This window comes from Bubalus bubalis, chromosome 4 (assembly GCF_019923935.1).
Source record: "Bubalus bubalis isolate 160015118507 breed Murrah chromosome 4, NDDB_SH_1, whole genome shotgun sequence".
NCBI classification, from domain to species: domain Eukaryota; kingdom Metazoa; phylum Chordata; class Mammalia; order Artiodactyla; family Bovidae; genus Bubalus; species Bubalus bubalis.
The window spans coordinates 36546016-36568764 of record NC_059160.1 but is presented as its reverse complement, the minus strand read 5'-3'; the positions used below and the strand labels follow the sequence as shown (position 1 = coordinate 36568764).

The following is a 22749-nucleotide window of genomic DNA, read 5'->3' as shown; positions in this document are numbered from 1 at the left end:
CTGTAAAGATATTATTCTGCTGACTTCTAGCATCCAGTATTGATGATGAAAAGTCTGATGCCTGTCTGAATTTCTGTAGAAACCCTCTTTTCTCTCTGAAAATTCTTGCAGTTTTCTTTCTGCTATTGGCATTTACAGTGATTTCATAGGGGAGCCAAATCAATGACCACACCGAGGAGCCTTAAAACAACAGGAATGTGTTGTCCCCAGTGCTGGCTAAAAGGCGGAAATCCAGGTGTCAGCAGTGCCGTGCTCTCTCTGAAGACTGTAGGGAAGGATTTGTTCATGCCTTTCTCGTAGCCTGTGGTCCAGCTGGTAGCCCTTCGTGTTCCTGGCTTGGAAATGCATAAATCTAGTCTCCCTCCGTCTTCACATGGTGTCTAGCTCTGTTTCCCTCCTCCCCTTCTTATGAGGACACAAGCCCACCCTAATCGGGCATCAACTTAACTTGATTCCATCTGCAAAGACCCTATTTCCCAGTATGGTCACCTTTCCAAGTACTTGGGATTAGCACTTCAACACGTATTTTCTGGCAGACACAATTCAACCGATAATAGCATTATACATGTATATGAACAATATGCTTATTTAATCCTATTTAATCCTATTTAACACACACAGTAGACCGTTTCAGTTAAGACTTGCATTTTTTTTCAACTCAAAGTAATTAATTGTCTTCTATATTTTCTTAATAATTTTTTCTCTTCCATTGTCTTGGATGTTTCTTTCTGGAGCTTACATTTATTAGATATTTGACTTCCTGGGTGACCCTCCCTATTTCATTTTCTCTCTGTTTTAGTTTCCCTTGGACTCATTTTTATGCATAGTTATTTTATTTAATGGAGAAGGAAATGGCAACCCATTCCAGTATTCTTGTCTGGAGAATCCCATGGACCAAGGAGCCTGGTGGGCCGCAAAACAGTCGGACACGACTGAGCGACTAACACTCACACATTTTATTTAAAATATGGTCTATTATAATACTTCATCTATATTATGAGTCTTCAAGTCTTTTCACATGAGTGAATTTTCTAGATAACAGATACTTATTCCATTTAGCACCACAGTAATTCTAGATGTACTATTTCTTTTTTTACAAAGTATTTCTATCTTTTCATCTTCTGTATATTGTCCCTTTGACTCTTTTATGCTTTGTGTTGTGGAAGATTCCTTCACTTTCCCAGTTATCAAAGTGTTATTTAGTTGCTCCGTCGTGTCTGACTTTTTGCAATGCCATGGACTGTAGCATGCCAGGCTACTGTGTCCATGGAATTCTCCAGGCAAGAATATTGGAGTGGATAGCCATTCCATTCTCTAGGGAATCTTTCCAACCCAGGGATCAAACTTGGGTCTCCTGCACTGCAGGCAGATTCTTTACCACCTGAGCCACCAGGGGGTCCTTATTCCTATCTTTTACAGCCAATTTTGAAATTTCTTTTGTACAATCTATGCAGTCATTTTAATTTCCAAGATTGCTTTATTTTTATTTTCTTTTTTTTGAATGTGGTGTGTGCTCACATTTTCTGAGGACAATAACTATAATTATTTGAATGTTTTTTTTTTTTTTTTGTGATTCCCTGAATCATTTCTATTTTCACTGAGGCTAGTTATTCTTTGTTTTAATTAGTTTTTATTGGAGTATTCTTGTGTTACAGTGTTGTGTAAGTTTCTACTGTATAGCAGAGTAAATCAGCTGTACGTATATAAATACCCTCTCTTTTTTTAATTTCCTTTCCATTTAGGTAACCAGAGAGCCCTGAGTAGAGTTCCCTGAGCTGTACAGTAGGTTCTCATTAGATAGTCTGTTTTATTCCTATAAGTGAATATGTATCAATCCCGGTCTCCCAATTCATCTCACTCCCTTTCCCATTTGGTGTCCGTACATTTGTTCTCTACATCTGTGCCTCTATTTCTGTTTTACAAACAAGATCATCTGTACCAGTTTTCTAGATTCCACATGTAGACATTAGTATGTGATATTTGTTTTTCTCTTTTAAAAAATATTTATTTATGTGTTGGCTGTTGTGGGTTTTTGTTGCTTCTCACCAGTTTTCTCTAGTGCACAGGCTCTAGGCGAGCAGGCTCAGTAGTTGTGGCACATGGGCTTAGTTGCTCCGAGTCATGTGGAATCTTCCTAGCCAGGGATCAAACTGGTGTCCCCCACGCTGCAAGGCAGACCCTTAACCAATGGACCGTCAGGGAAGTCCCAGAGCTGTTCTTAATGTTCTTGCTTTTCCCTGTGATTCATGGTGGTATGTCATAGTTACAAAGATCTATAAATGACCTGCACGGGCTTCCACTGCAGTTTTGAGAGTCTGTTTCTCTACTAGCTTTCTCATGTAAATGACAAGGCTTACGCTGAATTCTGGGTAAGGGAAGAATACAGGAGTGGGTAGCCATTCCCTTCTCCAGGGTATCTTCCTCACTCAGGAAATGAACCTGGGTATTTTGCATTTTATAAGCAGATTCTTTACCATCTGAGCCACCAGGGAAGCCCCCCTCCAAAATGATACACAGGCTTTCTTGGAGTGTACGTGTGTGTGTGTGTGTGTGTGAGAGAGAGAGAAAGAGAAAACAAGCTGGAAGTACTAACAAGTGTTAAAATCAGGAGGTTTTTCCTCATGGGTTGAAATCTTTAATATATTTTCTCTTTTTACTGGGGTAACCCCCCCTCTCCCCTGCATTCTTCTTCTTATTTGATCAGGATCTTTGGAGTTACTTCCAGCCCTATTCAGCTTCTCTGTCAATCCCTAACGCCTTCATTTGGCATCTTCTCCAGGCAGGTATTCTTGTTTCTTGAGAGAACATTTCTGCATTTCTCTAACTTTATCCTCTGGGTAAAAGCCTCTGCTGCTTGTCACTCTGTTTATACTTGTCAGAGAGAGGAGGACCTAAACTTCCCAGCTATTCAGATGTTCTTTCTGCAGTTGCCAGCTGACTATCCCACCTCCCATCTCCACTCTATGTATTGTTTGGCTGGGAACCTAGGAAGGCCTGTTCTAACTCTAATCTCTTGCAGAGCAATTTCTTCTCTTCTTTCTCTGATGGATGAATCTCATCTTCATTCTGCTTGCAAAAATACCTCAACATTTCTGTATTTTTTTTTGGCAAGCAATCTTGTTTTTCAGTATTGTGATATGAAATGAAAGTGAAAGTGTTAGTTCCTCAGCCATGTCTGACTCTTTGCGACCCCATGGACTGTAGCCCACCAAACTCCTCTGTCCATGGAATTCTCCATGCAAGAATACTGGAGTGGGTAGCCATTCCCTTCTCCAGAGGATCTTCCCAACCCAGGGATTGAACCTGGGTCTCCTCCATTGCAGGGAGATTCTTTACCATCTGAGCCACCAGGGAAAACTATGTCTATTAAAATATAAATTTCAGTGGATCTTGGAAAGAAGAACATGTACTGTGTACTATTTTCCAATGCATATTTTCTCATACTTTGCAATTTTTTGATTTCTTGTCTCAGATGTTTTACCATATGCAGTTTTGTGCATTTTACATGGGTGTGCATACACATACACAGAAGAATTATATTTATAAAATGGACTGTCAGGATTTTGTCATGTATTTTCTGCCTGCTTTTTAATTGTCTTCTGCATCTAGGAAGATACAAATATATATGATTGTTATACAGTGTTTTCCCATATTGATGATGTATAAAGTATATTTTAAACATTAATCATCAAGAAATCAAATAAGATCTTGAATATGTAATGAGTCTATTTTAGTCATTGGTCTTAAGAACTGAGACACTTTCAAGTTAAACACTTTTGTAGTTGTGTAAAATAATTTAATGGCAGAACTTGAAGGTTTGATAGTTTTCTTTTTTCCCCATTTCATTGAGATATAACTGGCATATAATATTGTCAGTGATATATGTATATATTGTGAAATGATTACTACAATAAATTTAGTTAACAATCTCACAGTCATAATTTTTTTTCTTAAAATGGAAACATTTAAGATCTACTCTCTTAGGAACTTTCAAATATATGCTCTAGTATGGCTAACTATAATCACCATGCTTTACATTACATATCAGAATTTGTCTCATTTTTTTCTTTTGTATTTGTTCTATCTTAATTGTTTTGATACCAGTCAAGTAAGTTTAGTCAAATTAAGAGGAAAGTGTTTAAATTTTTCTTTTTCAGCAAAGAATCGTGGAATTGCCATTCCAGTGGATTTGGACAGCCAAGTGAATACTCTTTTCTTGAAGAGTCATTCAAACATGGTGCAGAGAGCGGCCATGGGCTGGAGACTATCAGCTCGCTCTGGACCACGCTTTAAGGAAGCTCTTGGAGGGCCTTCTTGGGATTACAGAAATATTATTGAAAAGTTACAGGTACAATAACAGCATGAAATGACATTAATATTTTCTAAATTATAATTTTAATATATGTGGCCACATAAATAAACTATGGTTAAAACTATCAAATTCTAGTTGGGTACAAGGCTTTGCTTTCCAGTGTCCAACCAACGTTATCCTTTTTAAAACATTGCTTCCAGATAGAAGTTGTTGGGAGTCTTTTTCTTTTTTTCTTTTTGAGTAGGTATTATTTAATGTGTTCTGACAGTGAGGTTGGAGAAGGCAATGGCACCCTACTCCAGTACTTTTGCCTAGAAAATCCCATGGACGGAGGAGCCTGGTAGGCCACAGTCCATGGGGTCGCTAGAGTCGGACATGACTGAGCGACTTCCCTTTCACTTTTCACTTTCATGCGTTGGAGAAGGAAATGGCAACCCACTCCAGTGTTCTTGCCTGGAGAATCCCAGGGACAGGGGAGCCTGGTGGGCTGCCGTCTATGGGGTCACACAGAGTCAGACACGACTGAAGCGACTTAGCAGCAGCAGCAGCAGACAGTGAGGTAATGGGTCTTAATATCAAAATAATAACTGTAATACATTTGATGGAATAATTTACTGTAAAGACCCGTGTAATAAATATTTCACAACCTTGCTTCAGTTTATGTCTCAATATCCTTTTATATTTCTTTGATGAGAATGGTGTGAGCACCTTTACTCCCAAATTATTTGCATAGTATCCCACTCCTGTGTTTGGCCTGGACATTCTGGGACACTGAGTAAAGAGAGGCATTGTATTAATCTACCCAGACTGCCATCATGAAATACCACAGCCTGGGTGGTTTAACCGACAGAAATTTCTTTCTCACAGCTCTGGAGCTAGAAATTCAAGATCAAGGCGCTGGCAGCTTTGTTTTCTTGGGAGGTCTCTCTCCTTGGCTTGCAGGTGGCATGCGTGCCACCGTACCCTCATGTGGTCTTCCCTCTGTGCACATACTTCTCTGTCCTAATTGCTTCTTGTAAGGCCACCGGTCATTTCGAAGTAGAGCCCATCCATATGAATTCATTTTACTTGAAATACCTCTTTAAAGGCCCTGACTCCAAATATAGTCACATTCTGAAGCATCACTGTGTATGTGCTGTGTGCTCAGCCACTCAGTCGTGTCCATCTTTGCGGCCCCGTGGGCTGTAGCCCTGCCAGGCTCCTCTGCCCATGGAATTTCCCAGGCAAGAATACTGGAGTGGGTTGCCATTCCCTTCTCCAGGGGATCTTCCTGGCGCAGGGATTGAACCCACGTCTCTTGCATCTCCTGCATTGTCAGGTAGATTTTTTTTTTACTACTAACACCATCTGGGAAGCGTCAAAGCACCAGGATTAGGGCTTTATCATATGAATTTTGAGAGGGACATAATTCGGCCCATAGGAGATACCTTCCCACTCACATAACCAGTGAAGGATGTCATGGCACAAACTGGAGTATGGCTTGAGGAAAGTTTTTGGCATGGAAAATGGTCACAACATGAACTGGAATAAATATTATAAGAGGTAATGAGTAGATTACTTGGTGAAGATTCAGAGTTTTAATAGATGAATGTAGTCATCCCCATTTGACACAACTAGAGAAAGCCTGTGTGCCGGGGTCCAGCCCCGGCTGATCCAGGGTATTCGAAGCGGGGACGGCGTCGGCGAGAATCAGGATACAATAGCTTCAATTAGATATTAATTAGAGATGTAAAGAGTAGTAGAATGAGGATAGCTCAGTAGGAAAATTCAGTGGAGAAAAGAGGCTGAGTAGCTTGGTTTACGTGGGAAACCAATAAAACTTCAAGACAAGAAGTTTGCACCACTTACGTAGGCTGCAGGCGTCCTTCCGTTCTCCCGAAGGAGAGGAGACACAGGCCTCCCGGGTCGGATCTTAGAAGCCCAGGCATAATTAGCAAGCATGGCGGGTTCCGCGCTCCAGATGGAGACTCAGCCAGAATTTAAGAGAGAGAGCGACATGCGGAGACCAAGTTTTGGTGAACAAGGCTTGCACTTTATTTATTTATTTTTTTTTTTCACATTAAATCTTGTAGTTATAACACAGCGAGACCATAATTAACATATCAATAAGTGGTTACATCATAAGATAAGGTGGACGTTGTAACACTACAAAGGAGCAAACATTATATTGAGGGTTTAAACAAGATGAGAGCATACATTGTTCACAAGTCACTACATTGGGTCCACCAGTGAAAGTCATATGTATATTAAGTTTTCCAGAATCGTTGGTAAAGAGAAAAACATAAGGAGAGGGTAGACAAGCCAAAACAGAATAAGTAGAATTATTTTCTGGTTGGAGTTCGCCCTGCAGCAGCCCCCGTGCACAGCAATGAAGACCCAGCAAAGCCAAAAATAACTAACTAAATAAAATTATTAAAAAAATGAAGGCAAGGTCAACAGACCTGTTGGTTCTTAGATGGAGATAGAGAGGGAGCATGAGGGACATTGAAGAGGCATGATGATTGGAGACTAGGTAACGTTATAGACCCTGGACTGTCAGAAGGAAGGAGCGAATACAGTAAAAGGATGTTGGCTGTGCTCATTGAACACACAGTGAATTAGATTTATTGGCTACTGAATGTACTGGAAAGTAGGTCTATATTTGGAGGTAAGAGTTGGTTGATGTTGCTAAAAGAGTATGCCGCTGCTGCTGCTAAGTCACTTCAGTCGTGTCCAACTCTGTGCAACCCCATAGACGGCAGCCCACTAGGCTCCTCTGTCCCTGGGATTCTCCAGGCAAGAATACTAGAGTGGGTTGCCATTTCCTTCTCCAATGCATGAAAGTGAAAAGTGAAAGTGAAGTCGCTCAGTCGTGTCCTACTCTAGCGATCCCATGGACTGCAGCCTACCAGGCTCCTCCGTCCATGGGATTTTCCAGGCAAGAGTACTGGAGAGGGGTGCCATTGCCTTCTCTGAAAAGAAAGAGTATAGTGGTAGGAAAAACAAAGAACATTTTTTTAGGCTGCCAGAAGTTGCAGAATGGCGAAATAAAATGAGGGAAAAAAGGCACAGTCAGAAAGGAGGCAAGCAGGTTTATGAGAGTCAGGGGAGCAGACATTTCAGAGGAGAGATTGTCATGTCAACCAGCATAGAGAGGGCATGCATTCAACTTATTTCAGCATAGTCAGTTACATTCACTGGATAAATATATATTTGATGAACACTGTACCAGCCACCGTGTTAAGTACTGGAGATAGAACCATGAGGTCTGTGTCCTCATGGAAAATGCATTGTAACCCATTAACTAAATGATATAATGTTAGATAATTAAAACTGCTATGAATAAATCATGATAACAGTATGATGGAGAGTCACTGGGAGAGTGATCCTGTAGTGAGGGAGTACTTCTCCATTGAGGAGACGTTGACACCCAAATGAGGAGGAAGAGTCTGGAGCTTTATGGGAAAGGAAGAGTAAATGCAGTGATGCTTTGGCAGGAATGAGGTTAGAGATTTGAGAAACCAAGAGAATCCCATTGGGGCAGATGGGAGCAAAGGAAGACAGTATTATGAAATAAGTAGCCAAATCACGTAGAGACTGCCATGCACGATAAAGTGTTTGGCTTTATTGTAAATGTGATGGACAATCATTGGGGATTTTTAGCAGAAAATAGGCATGACTTGGTTTACCTTTAAAAAAAACACTGTGGATCTTGAGTGGTGAGTTGACTATCGGGTCCAGACAGAAGCAGTGAGTCTAGTTCATTAGTTATTGCATTAATTCAGGTAAAAGGTAATGGTGGCTTGGCTTAAGGGGGTAGTGATAGCAATGAAGATAATAAATCTTGGATATAGTTGGTCCTAGAGCCATTGGGGCTTGGTGGATGGATGGGAGAGTTGTGGGATGTTGGAAAGAGAAATCAAGGATGAGCCTTGGTATAATAGGATTAGATCATTTGCTAAGGTAAGGAAGGATGGGAGAGTTGGAATCAAGAGATTCTGTATGGAGAATCTTAAGTGTGAGATGCCTATGTCATTATCTATATGGATGTGTCAAACAGACTGATGGATGTATGGGTCTGGGGTGGTTTGGCAAGATATCAATGCAGGAAATATAAATGTGGGAATTTTCAGCATATATATGATGTCAAAACCATGCAATTTCATGAGGTTCCTCACAAGAAACTGTAGATGTAGAAGAGAAAGGACCAGGAATTTGGTAAAGGAGTAGTCAGGACACAGATGGAAAACAAGGAAAAATGTGATGTTACAGAACCAAGAGTAGAAAGTGTTTGACGAATCAGGAACAGTGTGTAAAATGCTTAGGTAAGATGAGGACAGAAAAGTAACCACTGAATTTGGCAACATGGTGATGATTGCAGCTAACTGGTATTCAATGATTACTAACATTAAGGAGTGGCCAGTACATGTTAGAGGCTGTTTTTTCTTTTTTAGCTTTTTAAGCCATTTTTATTTTATTTTATTTTATTTTTTTAAATTTTATTTTTAAACTTTACATAATTGTATTAGTTTTGCCAAATATCAAAATGAATCTGCCACAGGTACTTTCAGGGATCATTTAAGCCATTTTTAAAATGAAGCATAGTTAATTTGGGGAGTAGTGAGAGCTTCCCTGGTAGCTTAGACGGTAAAGAATCTGCCTGCAATGCAGGAGAACTGGTTTCCATCCCTGGGTCCAGAAGATCCCCTGGAGAAGGGAATGGCAACCCACCCCGGAATTCTTCCCTGGAGAGTTCCATGGACAGAGGGGCCTGTTGGGCTACAGTCCATGGGGTCCCAAAGTGCTAACTGGACATGACTAAGCAACTATTTCACATAGTTAATTTGCAATGTTGTATTAGCTTCAGGTGTATATCAGTGATCATTTTTCAGATTATTTTCCATTATAGGGTTATTACAAAACATTGTAGAGGCTACTGTATGTATTTACTTTTAATCTTCACAGCAAGCCTATGTAATTGCTAGTATCATTATCCTGGGTTTTCACATTGGGGAAACAGTTAAAGAGATTACATAGTTGACCCATGATCGAAATAGGAGATAGAGACTCACATCATAGATGCCTGGACACAGTTTGTTTAGAGAATGAAATGAAGTCGAGAGGTAGTCTGAAAGAGAGGTATGTTTTAGTGATGTTTTCTTAACTACGGTAACTGTGGTCACATTTGATAACCATATTCTCTTCCCGGCTTTGTATAATATCTAGTTTCTGTTTATGTGATTTTTTTTTCCCTCCCTGGTAGTCTCTCTCAACTATTATGAGGAATTTCTCAGAAAACTTATTTAGTAATTGAAGGAGAAATGATCACTTTTGCTAAAAGGGAAGGAAAGAGTTAAACAAAAGTTAACTCCTGAAATCTAGTCATAAGAAATCAAGAGACTACCAGGAAGAAAATAACTTAAAAGTATATGCTGAGAGTAACAATAAGCAATTGGCAGTTAGTTTTCTGCTTAACAGAATAAAGCTACAGTTATGGGCGAATAAAGTATTGCTTTATGTGAGTGTTTGCTTTTTTGTTTGTTTGTTTTCTTAGTTAATTTTAAAACAAAAAGGGGAGGCTTTCATCATTAAATAATGTTCAATAAATTATCATTGCTTATACTTAATTTAAGAAACATGTCAGTTGACTGCTTTCAGCTATAATTAACAGCGAAAAGTGGCTTAAATAATAAAAAATATATCTTTTCACATGCAAGAAGTCTGAAACTAGGGCTCTTCCTGAGGTGTTTAATTCAGTAGCTTCATTGGTCAGGGTCTCAACCACCATTAGTCTGTTGACTTTCAGCTTAAGGCTGGTTTTCAAAGGTCCTTTGAGGTCTGCCTTGTATTTTGAATTTTCACACTCTGAGGCTATCTTAGAAGCCATAGATAGTTTCTAAAGAATCTGCCCTGCCCACTCCCCAACTCCATACACACCCTCACACTCAACAGACTTCACTTGATGTCTTATTGGCCAAGATTGTGTCACAGAATCACACCTAACCAGTTGTTGGCAGGGGAAATGGAATGACCAAGACTGGCTTAAACCAATCAACCTTGGCCCTAGGGGAGGCGGGCAGGGGCTCCTCTCCCTGACAATGTTGTTGCCTGACTGAGAAAAAACATGGAGATTCTGTTAGCAAGGAAAAGGATGAGGAAAGGCTACTGGTAGATGATCAATAGTGTCTGTCAAAAAGTATAATTTTAAATACTACTAAATGTCATCGAACCCTTGTGTAGTACTAATATTGCTTCAGGTAATATATCAGGGAATTTCCCCCACTGGAAAAAAATGGTCAGTTTCAGGTGACCAGTGACACATATGAAGTCTTTTTTAGCTGTTCCCTGGGCATACTCTAACTCCAGTTTGATGAATACCTGTACTGTCTGTGGACTTCCCTGGTTGCTCAGTTGGTAAAGAATCTGCCTGCAGTGCAGGAGACCCAGGTTCAAATCCTGGGTCTGGAAGATCCGCTGAAGAGGGGAACGGCTACCTATTCCAGTATTCTGGCCTGGAAAATTCCATGGACTGTTTAGTCCATGGGGTCGCAAAGACTTGGACATGACAGAGACTTTCACTTTTGCCCTATCTGTATTACAATCCCAGAAACTGCAGTACTTGTAGCCGTGGCTTTACTGACTTGCTATCTTTCCTGTATATTCTCAGAAATCTGTAGCTACCCACTCCTCCTTTATCATATACATGAAAAAGGAGATCCAGGAAGTGTTCACACAGAAAGCCAGCCTCTGCTTAAAGCACACGCATCCAGTGCTTTGGCAAGGAGGGTACCTCTTCTCTGAAAGTCCCACATCTCATTTCTGGTTAGTATTCATAAGCTTGTCGTATTTTTAAAGGATGAAATCTGAGTCAGGGCTTCACATGTCTTCTCTTGTGCTTTATTCCTTAGGATGTAGTGGCCTCCTTGGAGCAACAATTCAGCCCGATGATGCAGGCTGAATTCTCAGTGTTGGTTGATGTGTTGTACAGCCCAGAACTGCTGTTTCCCGAGGGAAGCGATGCGAGAATAAGATGCGGCGCTTTCATGTCGAAGTAAGTGGGTACAGCCGAGATGCTGCAGGTGCTGCCGCGCTGAGCCTGCCTCTGACATGCCTGCTTTCTGACGCTGCTGGCGCCTCATGACAGTCCACAGAGCATGTGAAGCGTCTAAAATCCCTGCACATGTACTTCCAAAATCATTAGTGTGATTCAGTGGAAATTTGGTTTTGGTGATTTTCAGGTTATCATACGTATTAACATTTACTGAAAATGAAATGTATCATTGGGCACAAAAATATCACATAAAAGAATATCTTGGTTCTGAGTCCTTTCTATAGCTCTATGGTGTGAACTGTTAAAAGATTTCAGTGTAAGGTCACTGATTTTCCTTAAGAGAAAGAGGAGGGAAAGGGAACTAGCATTTATTGAGGTCTTACTATGTGGGCTATTGTCCTGTGTACGCTTACCCATGTTATCTAATCTGTACAAATGCTCTGAGAGATTGGGCCTCATTTTAGAGATGAGAAAACTGAGGCCCAGGTGTGCTTCAGTAACCAGCTGTTAAGTCTCGACCCAGCACTCAGCCATGCTGCTTTGATGATGCTTATCTAAAGCTCTTTCATTTATGTATTTCTCTTAGCATTTTTGTGGTATTGTCAGGTCTACTGCAGTGGGTGTGTTATCCTAGAATATTTTCATTTTAATGGTAAAGGAGAAATTCTCAAGGAAATATAAGCAGTTGTGAGAGAAAGTTTTAGGTAGCTCCAGAAAGATGCATCTTCATGTTGAGGACCCTTCACTGAATGATTTGTGCGAGTAACCGCATGTTGACTCGAGATGGCCAGGCAGAGGTACATGGTCTCCTTGGGGAGAGAACCTGGATGAAGGGTCAGGAGAAGCTGCAACCCCCTTGACCATTATTTGTCACAGCCTCTTCTGTATGGTTGAGAATATGGCTAAAATGATCTCAAAGCCTCCTCTATTGACTGTGACATAGTGAGGCAGAAATTGAAGGATGAGGGGACACAGGAAGTGTGTTTCTTTCTTTTACCAGTTAAAGTTGGGATTTGGGGAGAGAAAATGAGGTATGCAGTGAGAACTGACTACAGGGGTCATGTTGAAGAGCAGGTGGAGTTTCTCCATTATGGCCAGAATCAGGAATTCTTTACTCTTGATCACTGTATCTTAAGAAGCCTGGGAAGAATGGACTTGTCTGGGCACTAACCAGCCTTCTAATAAGCATTTTTAAATGAAGGGTCTAGAGTGTCTGCAAACTGCTGACAGTGGAAGCCACTGGAAAAAAAAAAGTAGAGGTGTTGTCTAGTATAAAAATAGGGTCTTTGTCAAATATACTTTATCTCCCATGAATATGCTGCTGCTGCTGCTAAGTCGCTTTAGTTGTGTCCGACTCTGTGTGACCCCATAGATGGCAGCCCACCAGGCTCCCTATCAACATATATATAACATAGGTTAAAAAGTAGGCAATAAACGTGAGAATTTTAACTCTAGGATATTCATATGATGCTACAGCCATATCCCAGAGGCTTGATAGTCTAGACAAGTGATTGGCAAATTCTGGCCCACAGGCCATTGATAATTTTTGCAACTAAAGTTTTATTGAAACACAGCCACACACATTCATTTACATATTGTCATCAGTGGCTACTTTCATACTGTTACAGCAGAACTGACTAGTGGCCTAGTCTGCATGGCCTCCAGAGCCTAAGCTATTTACTGTTTTGCCCTAGAGAAAAAGAGTTTGCTGATTCAGTGTCAAGAATTAGTGTCAATATGATAACTATACATGGCTATTAATATGAACGTTTAAATTCATTACAACACAGATAAAATATTTAGTCCCTCAGTTGACATTTGCCACATGTTAAATACTCAGTAGCCCTAGGTAGCTACTGGCCAACAACTAAGACAGCACAGTTATAGAACATTTCAACGATCTCAAATAAAATTCTGGTCTAGAACTTAAGGATATAGGTGTGTGAGAAGGTGATGTAAAGTAACTCAAAATGTCAAGAAAATATTGACCTGTGCTGAAGATGAAGCAAGTTTGTTGCAATATTAGGTAAATTCAAAGGAGAGAGGGGCTTCCCTGGTACTCAGAGGTTAAAGCGTCTGCCTGCAATGCGGGAGATCTGGGTTCAATCCCTGGATCGGGAAGATCCCCTGGAGAAGGAAATGGCAACCCGCTCCAGTATTCTTGCCTGGTGAATCCCATGGACATAGGAGCCTGGTCAGCTATAGTCCACAGGGTCACAAAGAGTTGGACATGACTGAGCCACTTCGCTTCACTTCACTTCAAAGGAGAGAAGCAGAATGCCATGATACTGAGAATGTATCACAGGTCCTACATTCGGATGGAGGAAGAGAAAGTCACACGTAGTTTAGTGGTTAGAGAAAGGATTTTTATGCAGTTGTATGTGGGTGATTGTAGCATGGCTTGAGGCTCGGGGATATCTGTTTATTTCTTGCATAATTCTGGGAAGAGCCAAGAGTTTTATTTGCAAGGATATCTATTATAATAAAATTAGAATCCAACATCATTAATTGCTGTAGGTCTTAAGTGGGGCTTCTGACTTCCTCAGATGAATTGAATTATTGGAACTTGTTGAGTCAGATGGGTCTGCTGGAGAATGTCAGGGCTAACCCCCAGGAAAGGACCAGATTTCACATTAGTCACATGCAGTGAGGGAGAAGAGAATAGGTCATTGTGAGTATTGGCTTTTATGGTGGGTGCATGTAGTTCATTAATATCCACACTTACTCCTCCCTTATGAAGGATAAGCTTAATGTTTCCCAAATTATGGGATGTGACTTATGAAGAGGAAACCATTGATTTGTAAAAAAGAATTGGGAAAGAATATAAAATATCAGCATGCATCTCATATAATAAAGGTAACTTTTTGCGATCATTGTATAAATACACTCACATTCATGTATTTGTATAGTGAATTGTTTTGTGAAACTTACTCTTTACTTAGATACAGAAAAAATTTGAAAGCCAAATGATCTAATTCAACCAAACATTATTCGATAGATGAATGCTTTGTATAAATCCCAAGCATGTGTTCATTTATTCCCACCAGTATTTTCAAATCAGTTCAGTTCAGTTCAGTCACTCAGTCATGTCCGACTCTTTGTGACCCCATGAATCGCAGCATGCCAGGCCAGTGAATTAAATATTTTATCTAAAGAATTAAAGAAAATAGAAATAGCCTAAGAGAGAAAAATGTCAAAAGAAATTTACAGTGTCTACCAAATGATTTTCATGAGCTTCCCTGGTAGCTCAGATGGTAAAGAATCCGCCTACAATGCAGGAGACCCTGGTTCGATTCCTGGGTCAGGAAGATCCCCTGGAAAACAGAGAGGCTACCCACTCCAGTATTCTTGGGCTTCCCTGGTGGCTCAGATGGTAAAGAATTTGCCCACAGTGCAGGATACCTGGGTTCAATCCCTGGGTCAGGAAGATCCCCCAGAGGAGGACATGGCAACCCACTCCAGTATTCTTGCCTGGAGAATCCCCATGTCCAGAGGATCCTGGCGGGCTACAGACCATGGGGTCATAAAGAGTAAGACATGACTGAGCAGCTATGCATAGTACAGTCTGTAAAAAAAAGACTGAATAACTCTCTTTCAGAGAGGCAGGTTTTTGTTTCTTGCCAGAACGCAATGGCACCCCACTCCAGTACTCTTGCCTGGAAAATCCCATCAACAGAGGAGCCTGGTAGGCTGCAGTCTATGTGGTCGCTAAGAGTCGGACACGACTGAGCGACTTCACTTTCACTTTTCACTTTTATGCATTGGAGAAAGAAATGGCAACCCACTCCAGTGTTCTTGCCTGGAGAATCCCAGGGATGGGGGAGCCTAGTAGGCTGCTGTCTATGGGGTCGCACAGTCAGACACGACTGACGTGACTTAGCAGCAGCAGCAGCAGGAGAACTTTCGACCAACAAATGTGCCTGACCACATGAACATATAGTGCTCTGCCCAGATGTAACATGTCTAAGAGGAAATCACTATTCCTTCCCAACATGAAATAGGTGTCATTTAAAACTATCATTGCCCATCTACTAACCCAACTCATACATTTTAGGCATCTGTGATCTCCCTTCCATTTTTCCACTTCCTGTATGCCATTGTTTGCCAGGTCATGGCTATTTTATTTCAGTATTGCTTCTTATGCCCTTTCCCCATTGTGTGCCCTGTTCATCTCTTACTTGTTCTCACGCTTCCATGCCCTTGTTCCCACTGCCATCTTTTTTAACAGGTAGGGAGGATCATACAGCTCCTTTAACACAGTGGTTCTCTATTTTCTATAAATTCCAGACTCTTTAGCATAATATTCCCAGTTCTTTCTTTTCAGACTGCACTTTTTACACTCTCCTTTTCCATGTCTTTAACTGTCCGCTGGCAGCTAGAGTATACTTATTTCCTGGACATGACATCAGCTTTTCTGCCTCTGCCCTTTTTTCCATTCCCTTTGAAATCACTTCTCTCCACTGTTTCCTGCCAGGTGAAATCTTCATAGTTAAATGTTACATTGTTTCTGAAACCTTCTCTGGTCAGCCCTAGGCAGCTCCCCAACAAAATGTAATGGCTTCTTTGTCCAGTTTATGACTTTTGCCTTTCTCTCTGCTCTAACTTCTTATAAGACGCAGCTGTGTATAACCTAGGGCAGCCTTCATCAGTGGAGGGATGTCCTGTCTCCACAGAGTGGTGCTTCAGAATTTTGACTCTGAAGTCAGGTTCAGTTCAGTTCAATTCAGTCACTCAGTCATGTCCAACTCTTTGCGAAACCCATGAACTGCAGCAAGCCAGGCTTCCCTGTCCATCACCAGCTCCGGAGCTTGCACAAACTCATGTCCATCGAGTCAGTGATGCCATCCAACCATCTCATCCTCTGTTGTCCCCTTCTCCTCCTGCCTTCGATCTTTCCGAGCATCAGGGTCTTTTCCAATGAGTCAGTTCTTTGCATGGTGACCAAAGTATTGGTGTTTTAGCTTCAGCATCAGTCTTTCCAAGGAATATTCAGGACTGGTCTCCTTTAGGATGGACTGGTTGGATCTCCTTGCATTCCAAGGGACTCTCAAAAGTCTTCTCCAGCACCACAGTTCAAAAGCATCAATTCTTTGGTGCTCAGCTTTCTTTATAGTCTAGCTCTCACATCCATATATGATTACTGGAAGTCAGATAGACCTGGTCTATTTCCAGATCCCACAACTTAACACTTGTGTAACCGGAGGAAAGTTGCTTTACCTCTTTGGGTCTCTGTTTTCTCATTAGCAAAATTAGCCTGTTAACAGAACCTCACATATGACTTTGGCTTGCTGTGAGGATAAGTGGAGAAAATTCATGGCAAGTGCTCATGCTTCATGCTGACACTTGATAAGCGCTGACTAGCCGCTATCTAGCGAAAGCTCACTTTTCCTCGGGGCTCTGTCCCATCGGATTCCCGTTATGTCACTGAGATCAGATCATTCCATTATATTCTACATGGTTTTGTTTTCTTCTAGGAGAACATATCTCACGGGGTTGTTTTGAGAACCAGCTTTTTAACAACATGAGTTGTATGTGCTAAGCTGTAAATTCTGATTCTCAACATCTTATTTGATTCTGAGTTCTTGGAGATGTTATATAACTGTGACCTCAAATATTTCTCTTGACAGAACTCCACTGCAGAGGTCACCACTGTAAAATTAATTAGAATCTTTGCCCAAATTATAGCAAAAATAGTAAATGGATAAGCTACCTTGAATTTACTTTTTTTTTTTTTTTTTTGCTTCTAATCACGAAAACTGCCAATTTCTACCAAGCCCTAGCAGTGAAAAATAGCAGTTATTATTAGTGGAAACTGGAAGCATCCCATTAATGCTAAGGCTCCAGTGTTGTATGCTGCAATTATATAGTTACTGTGATACACTACATGGAAAATAATATAGTATGGCATAATATAATAAAGTGTACTATACTGCAGATATTCATATTTCTTTCCTAATAAACTTGTTTTAGTTCACATGATAGACTTGAAGATAATCAGTGTTTCATTGGTCTTTTTAGAGTATTGTGTCCCACTAAAAGTATGTTACCTGAATAAACTTGAGAAGCACTGGGGTATACTGACTATAAAGCAAAAGTTTTATAATACAAAGTTTATAAGCTGGAATATAATTTTAAAACTTTATGACATGTATCTTGTTTGCTTTATACTCTAAAATAATGGTGTGATTATTTTTTCCCTCTGGTATATGATGCTATTATATTAACTTAAAGAGAAATTACTGTCCTATTAAGGCTTAATGTTTTGTTTTAAGGTTGATTAATCATACAAAGAAACTGATGGAAAAAGAAGAAAAATTGTGCATTAAAATTCTTCAGACTTTACGAGAAATGCTAGAGAAGAAAGACAGCTTTGTGGAAGAGGTATTTAAGATTTTTTCTTGCTATTTGAAAATAAAATAGAATTTCTAGAATACTATAATGAATAAGCTACAATAGGCTATTATATGATTATTTGTATTACATATTAATAGTGTGTGTACTTAGATGAATTAGATAATTTGAGTTTTTATGTTATTCATCTCTTAATGTTTACTTTTGATTTGAGAAGTAACTAAGATTAGAATGGCCCAAGTATTTGGTTTATTTGTTATTATTATATTTTGTCATGAATATGTATATTTTTGTCATATAGTGTCAATGGACCAAATGATCTTTCTTAAGCATTATTAAGATTTTGTACCAAGTTCTGCTGTAAATTTAAATGGTCTGTGCATTTTGGAATATGTTGATTTTTCATTGTACATATATGTTCATGTCATTTTCTATAATATTATACCCAGTATTATAAAATAATACTTTTTTAAATAAATGGAACTGTAAGTTTCTATTCTTAACTATACTAAATATTGCACAGATGATTTTCAGGGAATATCAACTTATAGATAATAATTGTCAGTCTGTTATTAAAAATGACAGCTCAGATGCTCATTAAGAGATAGCTGGCAGCATGTTTAATACCCAAGGTGATAGATACACTTAAATATAAAATATAAATCTAATGTAGGTTTTTTTAGCTACCTTTACTGTTTACTTCTATGTTAAGTATCAAACATAATTTATAACATGCTCCTTAATAATTTTTTATTCTGTTTCTGTAAATATTAATTATCTGGTATGTTTAAGGAAAGATTTTATTTTTATTTATGTATATGCTATCTAATTCCAAAAAGATTGTAGTGGTAGATTTTTTCTTAACATATTTTGGTAGAAAAGAATTGCAGTGGAATCTTGGATATTAATAGAAGGGGGGATAGCTTCAAAATACAGCATTTGAATCAGTTGTTTGCTTCAGTAATCAAAATGACTTTTGCATTGTATTAGTTCTCATCATCCTTTAAACTATATTTGGGAAACATTAATAAAATACAGGTGGTCAATACAGTTTTAATAAATGTTGCTGTAGCATAGGACTCAAGAAATATGCCTATAACTTTGACTATATGATATGTTCTTAAAAACAATACATAGAATTCCTTGGGACTTTTTGTTTCTTTCTCCTTTGGTACTTCAAACTATTGCTATAGATTGTTTGATATTGGCTGAAGTATCAGATCCTAAAGTAGAAAAAATGAGGTCATATGAATTTTTTACAGATGAGTGAAGTTTATGATAACAGTTATTTGTGCTTAACAGAAGATATGTGATAAGCCTTTCAATTTTATATAATAGATGATTATTGAATTACTGTAAAGCAAACTAGGAAAGAAGTCAGGCAAGATTTTACTGTGACTAGTCAGGAGAATTTCAGCACATCTCCCAAACCACTGTACAATAATTCATGCTGCTGTCTGGGTTTCCTTTACACTCCTAGGGCCATCACTAACTAGCTCAGGCTTTCATCTTCTCTTGTCTAGAAAACACCAGTGCCCAGTTCCCTGAGACCTCCTTGAAGGGAGGCAGGGCTGCTGTTTTCAGAGCTCCAAGGACACTATTCCCATCAAGTATGATGTGAACGGCGCCCCCAGGACACGGTCCTCAGGGAAGGGGTCAGCTGAGGCTCTTTAGGCTCATTCACTCAGGCAGCTCACACACACTGCGAGCAACTGTTAAGTGGTGGCCCTAGTGTCTGGGCACCGGGGAGATGGAGACCAATGGCACAGCTTACTCAGGGCCACCACGGAGTGCATTTCACATGCTTCTGGGGTCCTGTCAGTGTCTGCGGAGATCACGAGAGCCTTTCAGGAACCTTCAGGGGCTCTGCACTGCCTGGGTATTACAGGACCCCCTCTGCCTCCCCCACCTCGCCCTTCCTCATCCATTAGCCTCCAGAAACCTGTCCTTCTCAGGGTGCCTGCAGTGTCCCTCAGGCTTTTTCAGCACTGAGCCTTCCCAATCTGGAATTGGGATTGTTAAAATACAAATAAGCCTCAATACCCCCAGTGTTATCTTTGTGAAGGAGCTAATGAGGAATACTTATCAACCGTTTTTGCCAAAAGTGATACTTTCTCAATAGAATTAACAAAATACTATGTACCTCTCTCTCTTTTTTTAATTTATTTTTTTATTGAAGGATAATTGCTTTAAAGAACTTTGTTGTTTTCTGTCAAACCTCAACATGAATCAGCCATAGATACACATGTATCCCCTCCTTTTTGAAACTCCCTCCCATCTCCCTACCCACCTCACACCTCTAGGTTGATACAGAGCCCCTGTTTGAGTTTCCTGAGCCATATAGCAAATTCCCGTTGGCTATCTATTTTACATATGGTAATGTAAGTTTCCATGTTACTCTTCCCATACATCCCCCCTCTCCCCATGTCCATAAGTCTATTTTCTATGTCTGTTTCTCCACTGTTGCCCTGTAAATAAAGTCTTCAGTGCCATTTTTCTAGATTCTGTATATATGCGTTAGAATATGATATTTATCTTTCTCTTTCTGACTGACTTCACTCTGTATAATAGGTTCTAGGTTCATCCACCTCATTAGAACTGACTGAGATGATTTCCTTTTTATGGCTGAGTAATATTCCATTATGTATATGTACCACAACTTCTTTATCCATTCATCTGTTGATGGACATCTAGGTTGCTTCCATGGTGCCTCTCTTTTTAAGACATTGTATCTGGGTATTTAGTCCAAGCTGGTTTATAGATGATGTCACTGAGACCCAGAGGGGTAGTGTGATTTACCCAAGGTCACACAGCAGGGCCAGAACCAGAACCAGCCTAATCTTATTTATCAGATCACAGACAACTTTTACAAATGATGTATATCACTATTAAGAAAGATTAGTATATTTTGTCCAACATGTTTGGGGGGGCTGGATTTTAAGTCATAAGCAGACAGAATATAGTAGAATGTAATATCCAAAATAGATAAAAGTTTAGAAACATAGAATTAAACATTACGGAATATGGAAATGTAGTCATTAACTTAGAAAGAAAAACCTAAAAGAGACTTACATAAATATCATTTCTTAATTTCTGTGTCTATTAAAGATGGAATAAGAAAGCTGTAGCTGAAAGAATTCTAGATCTTAGTCAATATTTGAATTATAAATGTTGTAGAGTGAGAAGCATTTCTACTAGTGGAAGGAGAAGACTTTTCTCCCTATATGAAATTTTTAGAAAGCATATTAGATCTAGAGTGATTCAAATACCTCTGCTGGGAAAGAGACAGCAATGGACAATCTCTGCATGTTGTCACTTGGCCCGTGTTACATGACTGGTGGTCCCTTTTCTGTGCCAGTGGAGGGGACCTAAAGGACCCACCAGTCTGGATGAAATGGCCTTGGGTAACAGATTCAGAAGCTGGTCAAATCCATTATTTTACAACTTACTATGTATTTTCAGGAAAAAATCCTGATTCTCTGTCCTGGGATAACAGGTGGTTGTGTTTTCGTTACTATGTTAGTTTCCTACTTGTTATTGCTGTTCAGTCAAAGTCATGTCCGACTCTGCAACCCCATGAACTGCAGCACGCCAGGCTTCCCTGTCCATCACTGTCTCCTGGAGTTTTCTCAAATTCATGTTCACTGAGTCAGTGATTCCATCCAACCATCTCATCTTCTGTTGTCCCCTTCTCCTCTTTCCCTCAGTCTTTCCCAGTATCAGGGTCTTTTCCAGTGAGTCAGCTTTTCACATCACATGGCTGAAGTTTTGGAGCTTCAGCATCAGTCCTTCCAATTAATATTCAGGGTTGATTTCCTTTAGGATTGGCTGGTTTGATCTTTTTGCTGTTCAAGGGACTCTCAAGAGTCTTCTCAATCACCACAGTTCGAAAGCATCAATTCTTCGGTGCTCAATCTTGTTTATGGTCCAACTCTCACATCCATACATGACTACTAGAAAAGCCATGCTGCTGCTGCTGCTGTCCGACTCTGTGTGACCCCATAGACGGCAGTCCATCAGGCTCCCCCATCCCTGAGATTCTCCAGACTATACGGATTTTTGTTGGCAAGGTGATGTCTCTGCTTTTTAATATACTGTCTAGGTTTGTCATAGCTTTTTTCCAAGGAGCAAACATCTTTTAATTTCATGGCTGCAGTCACTGTCCGCAGTGGTTTGTAGCCCGAGAAAATAAAATCTGTTACTGTTTCCACTTTTTCCCCTTCTATTTGTCATGAAGTGATGGGACCAGATGTCATGATCTTTGTTTTTTGAATGTTGAGTTTTAAGCCAGCTTTTCACTCTCCTCTTTCATCCTTATCAAGTGGCTCATTAGTTTACAACCCACATGTTTATTATCTTACAGTTTTAAGGTTGAAGTTTAAAATCAAAATGTCAATTGAATTCTTTTTGGAGGCTCCAGGAGACAATTCATTTGCCTTTTTTAGCTTCTAGGGGCCTCCTGCATTCCTTGGCTCATGGCTTCTCCTTCTGTCTTCAAAGCCAGCAGCTGTAGTGTCTTCAACACCCTCCCTCCCCACCCCTGGCCTTATTTGTCTCTCTCTCTCTCTCTTTCTCTCTCTCTCTCTCTCTCTCTCTCTCTCACACACACACACACACACACCCAGACATATACACAGAGAAAGACTCCATTGTTATACCCCCCACTCTTATTCTTGCGCTCCTGCCTTTCTCTTATAAGGACACTGTGATTACATTGGAACCAGCTAGATAATCCTGTGTAATCCTCCCATCCCAAGATCCTTAATCACACCTGCAAAATTCCTTTACCAAGAAAGGTGACAGTGCCAGGTTTTTGTTGCTAGGGCATAGACATCTTTGGGAGGGCCATTACCCAATCCATCACAATGATCTTTTTACTGTAGAGCTTACCTATGGCTGATTAAAATGTAGGACAGTTTAAATGTGAATGAATATGACAAAAATTGCTTTGAATTTATAGCATTTTTCTGTTTTCAAAGTATTGTAAAATATTTTGCTACCTTTCAGCAGTTCTAGGAAGTATATAGAACAGGAAGCAGTACCTCCAGGTTTGTAA

At 39.9% G+C, this 22749-nt stretch overlaps 1 protein-coding gene across 2 annotated transcripts in view; it reads left to right on the top strand.

Moving 5' to 3' along the window:
• ITPR2 (inositol 1,4,5-trisphosphate receptor type 2) overlaps positions 1-22749 on the top strand; it is a 589849-nt gene that overhangs the window by 312819 nt on the left and 254281 nt on the right. For both annotated transcript variants that reach the window (XM_025285009.3, XM_025285008.3), the window contains 3 exons: positions 4158-4348; positions 11200-11342; positions 17615-17723. In XM_025285009.3, the coding sequence (XP_025140794.1) occupies positions 4158-4348; positions 11200-11342; positions 17615-17723 (443 nt within the window). The remainder of the gene's footprint in view (positions 1-4157; positions 4349-11199; positions 11343-17614; positions 17724-22749) is intronic.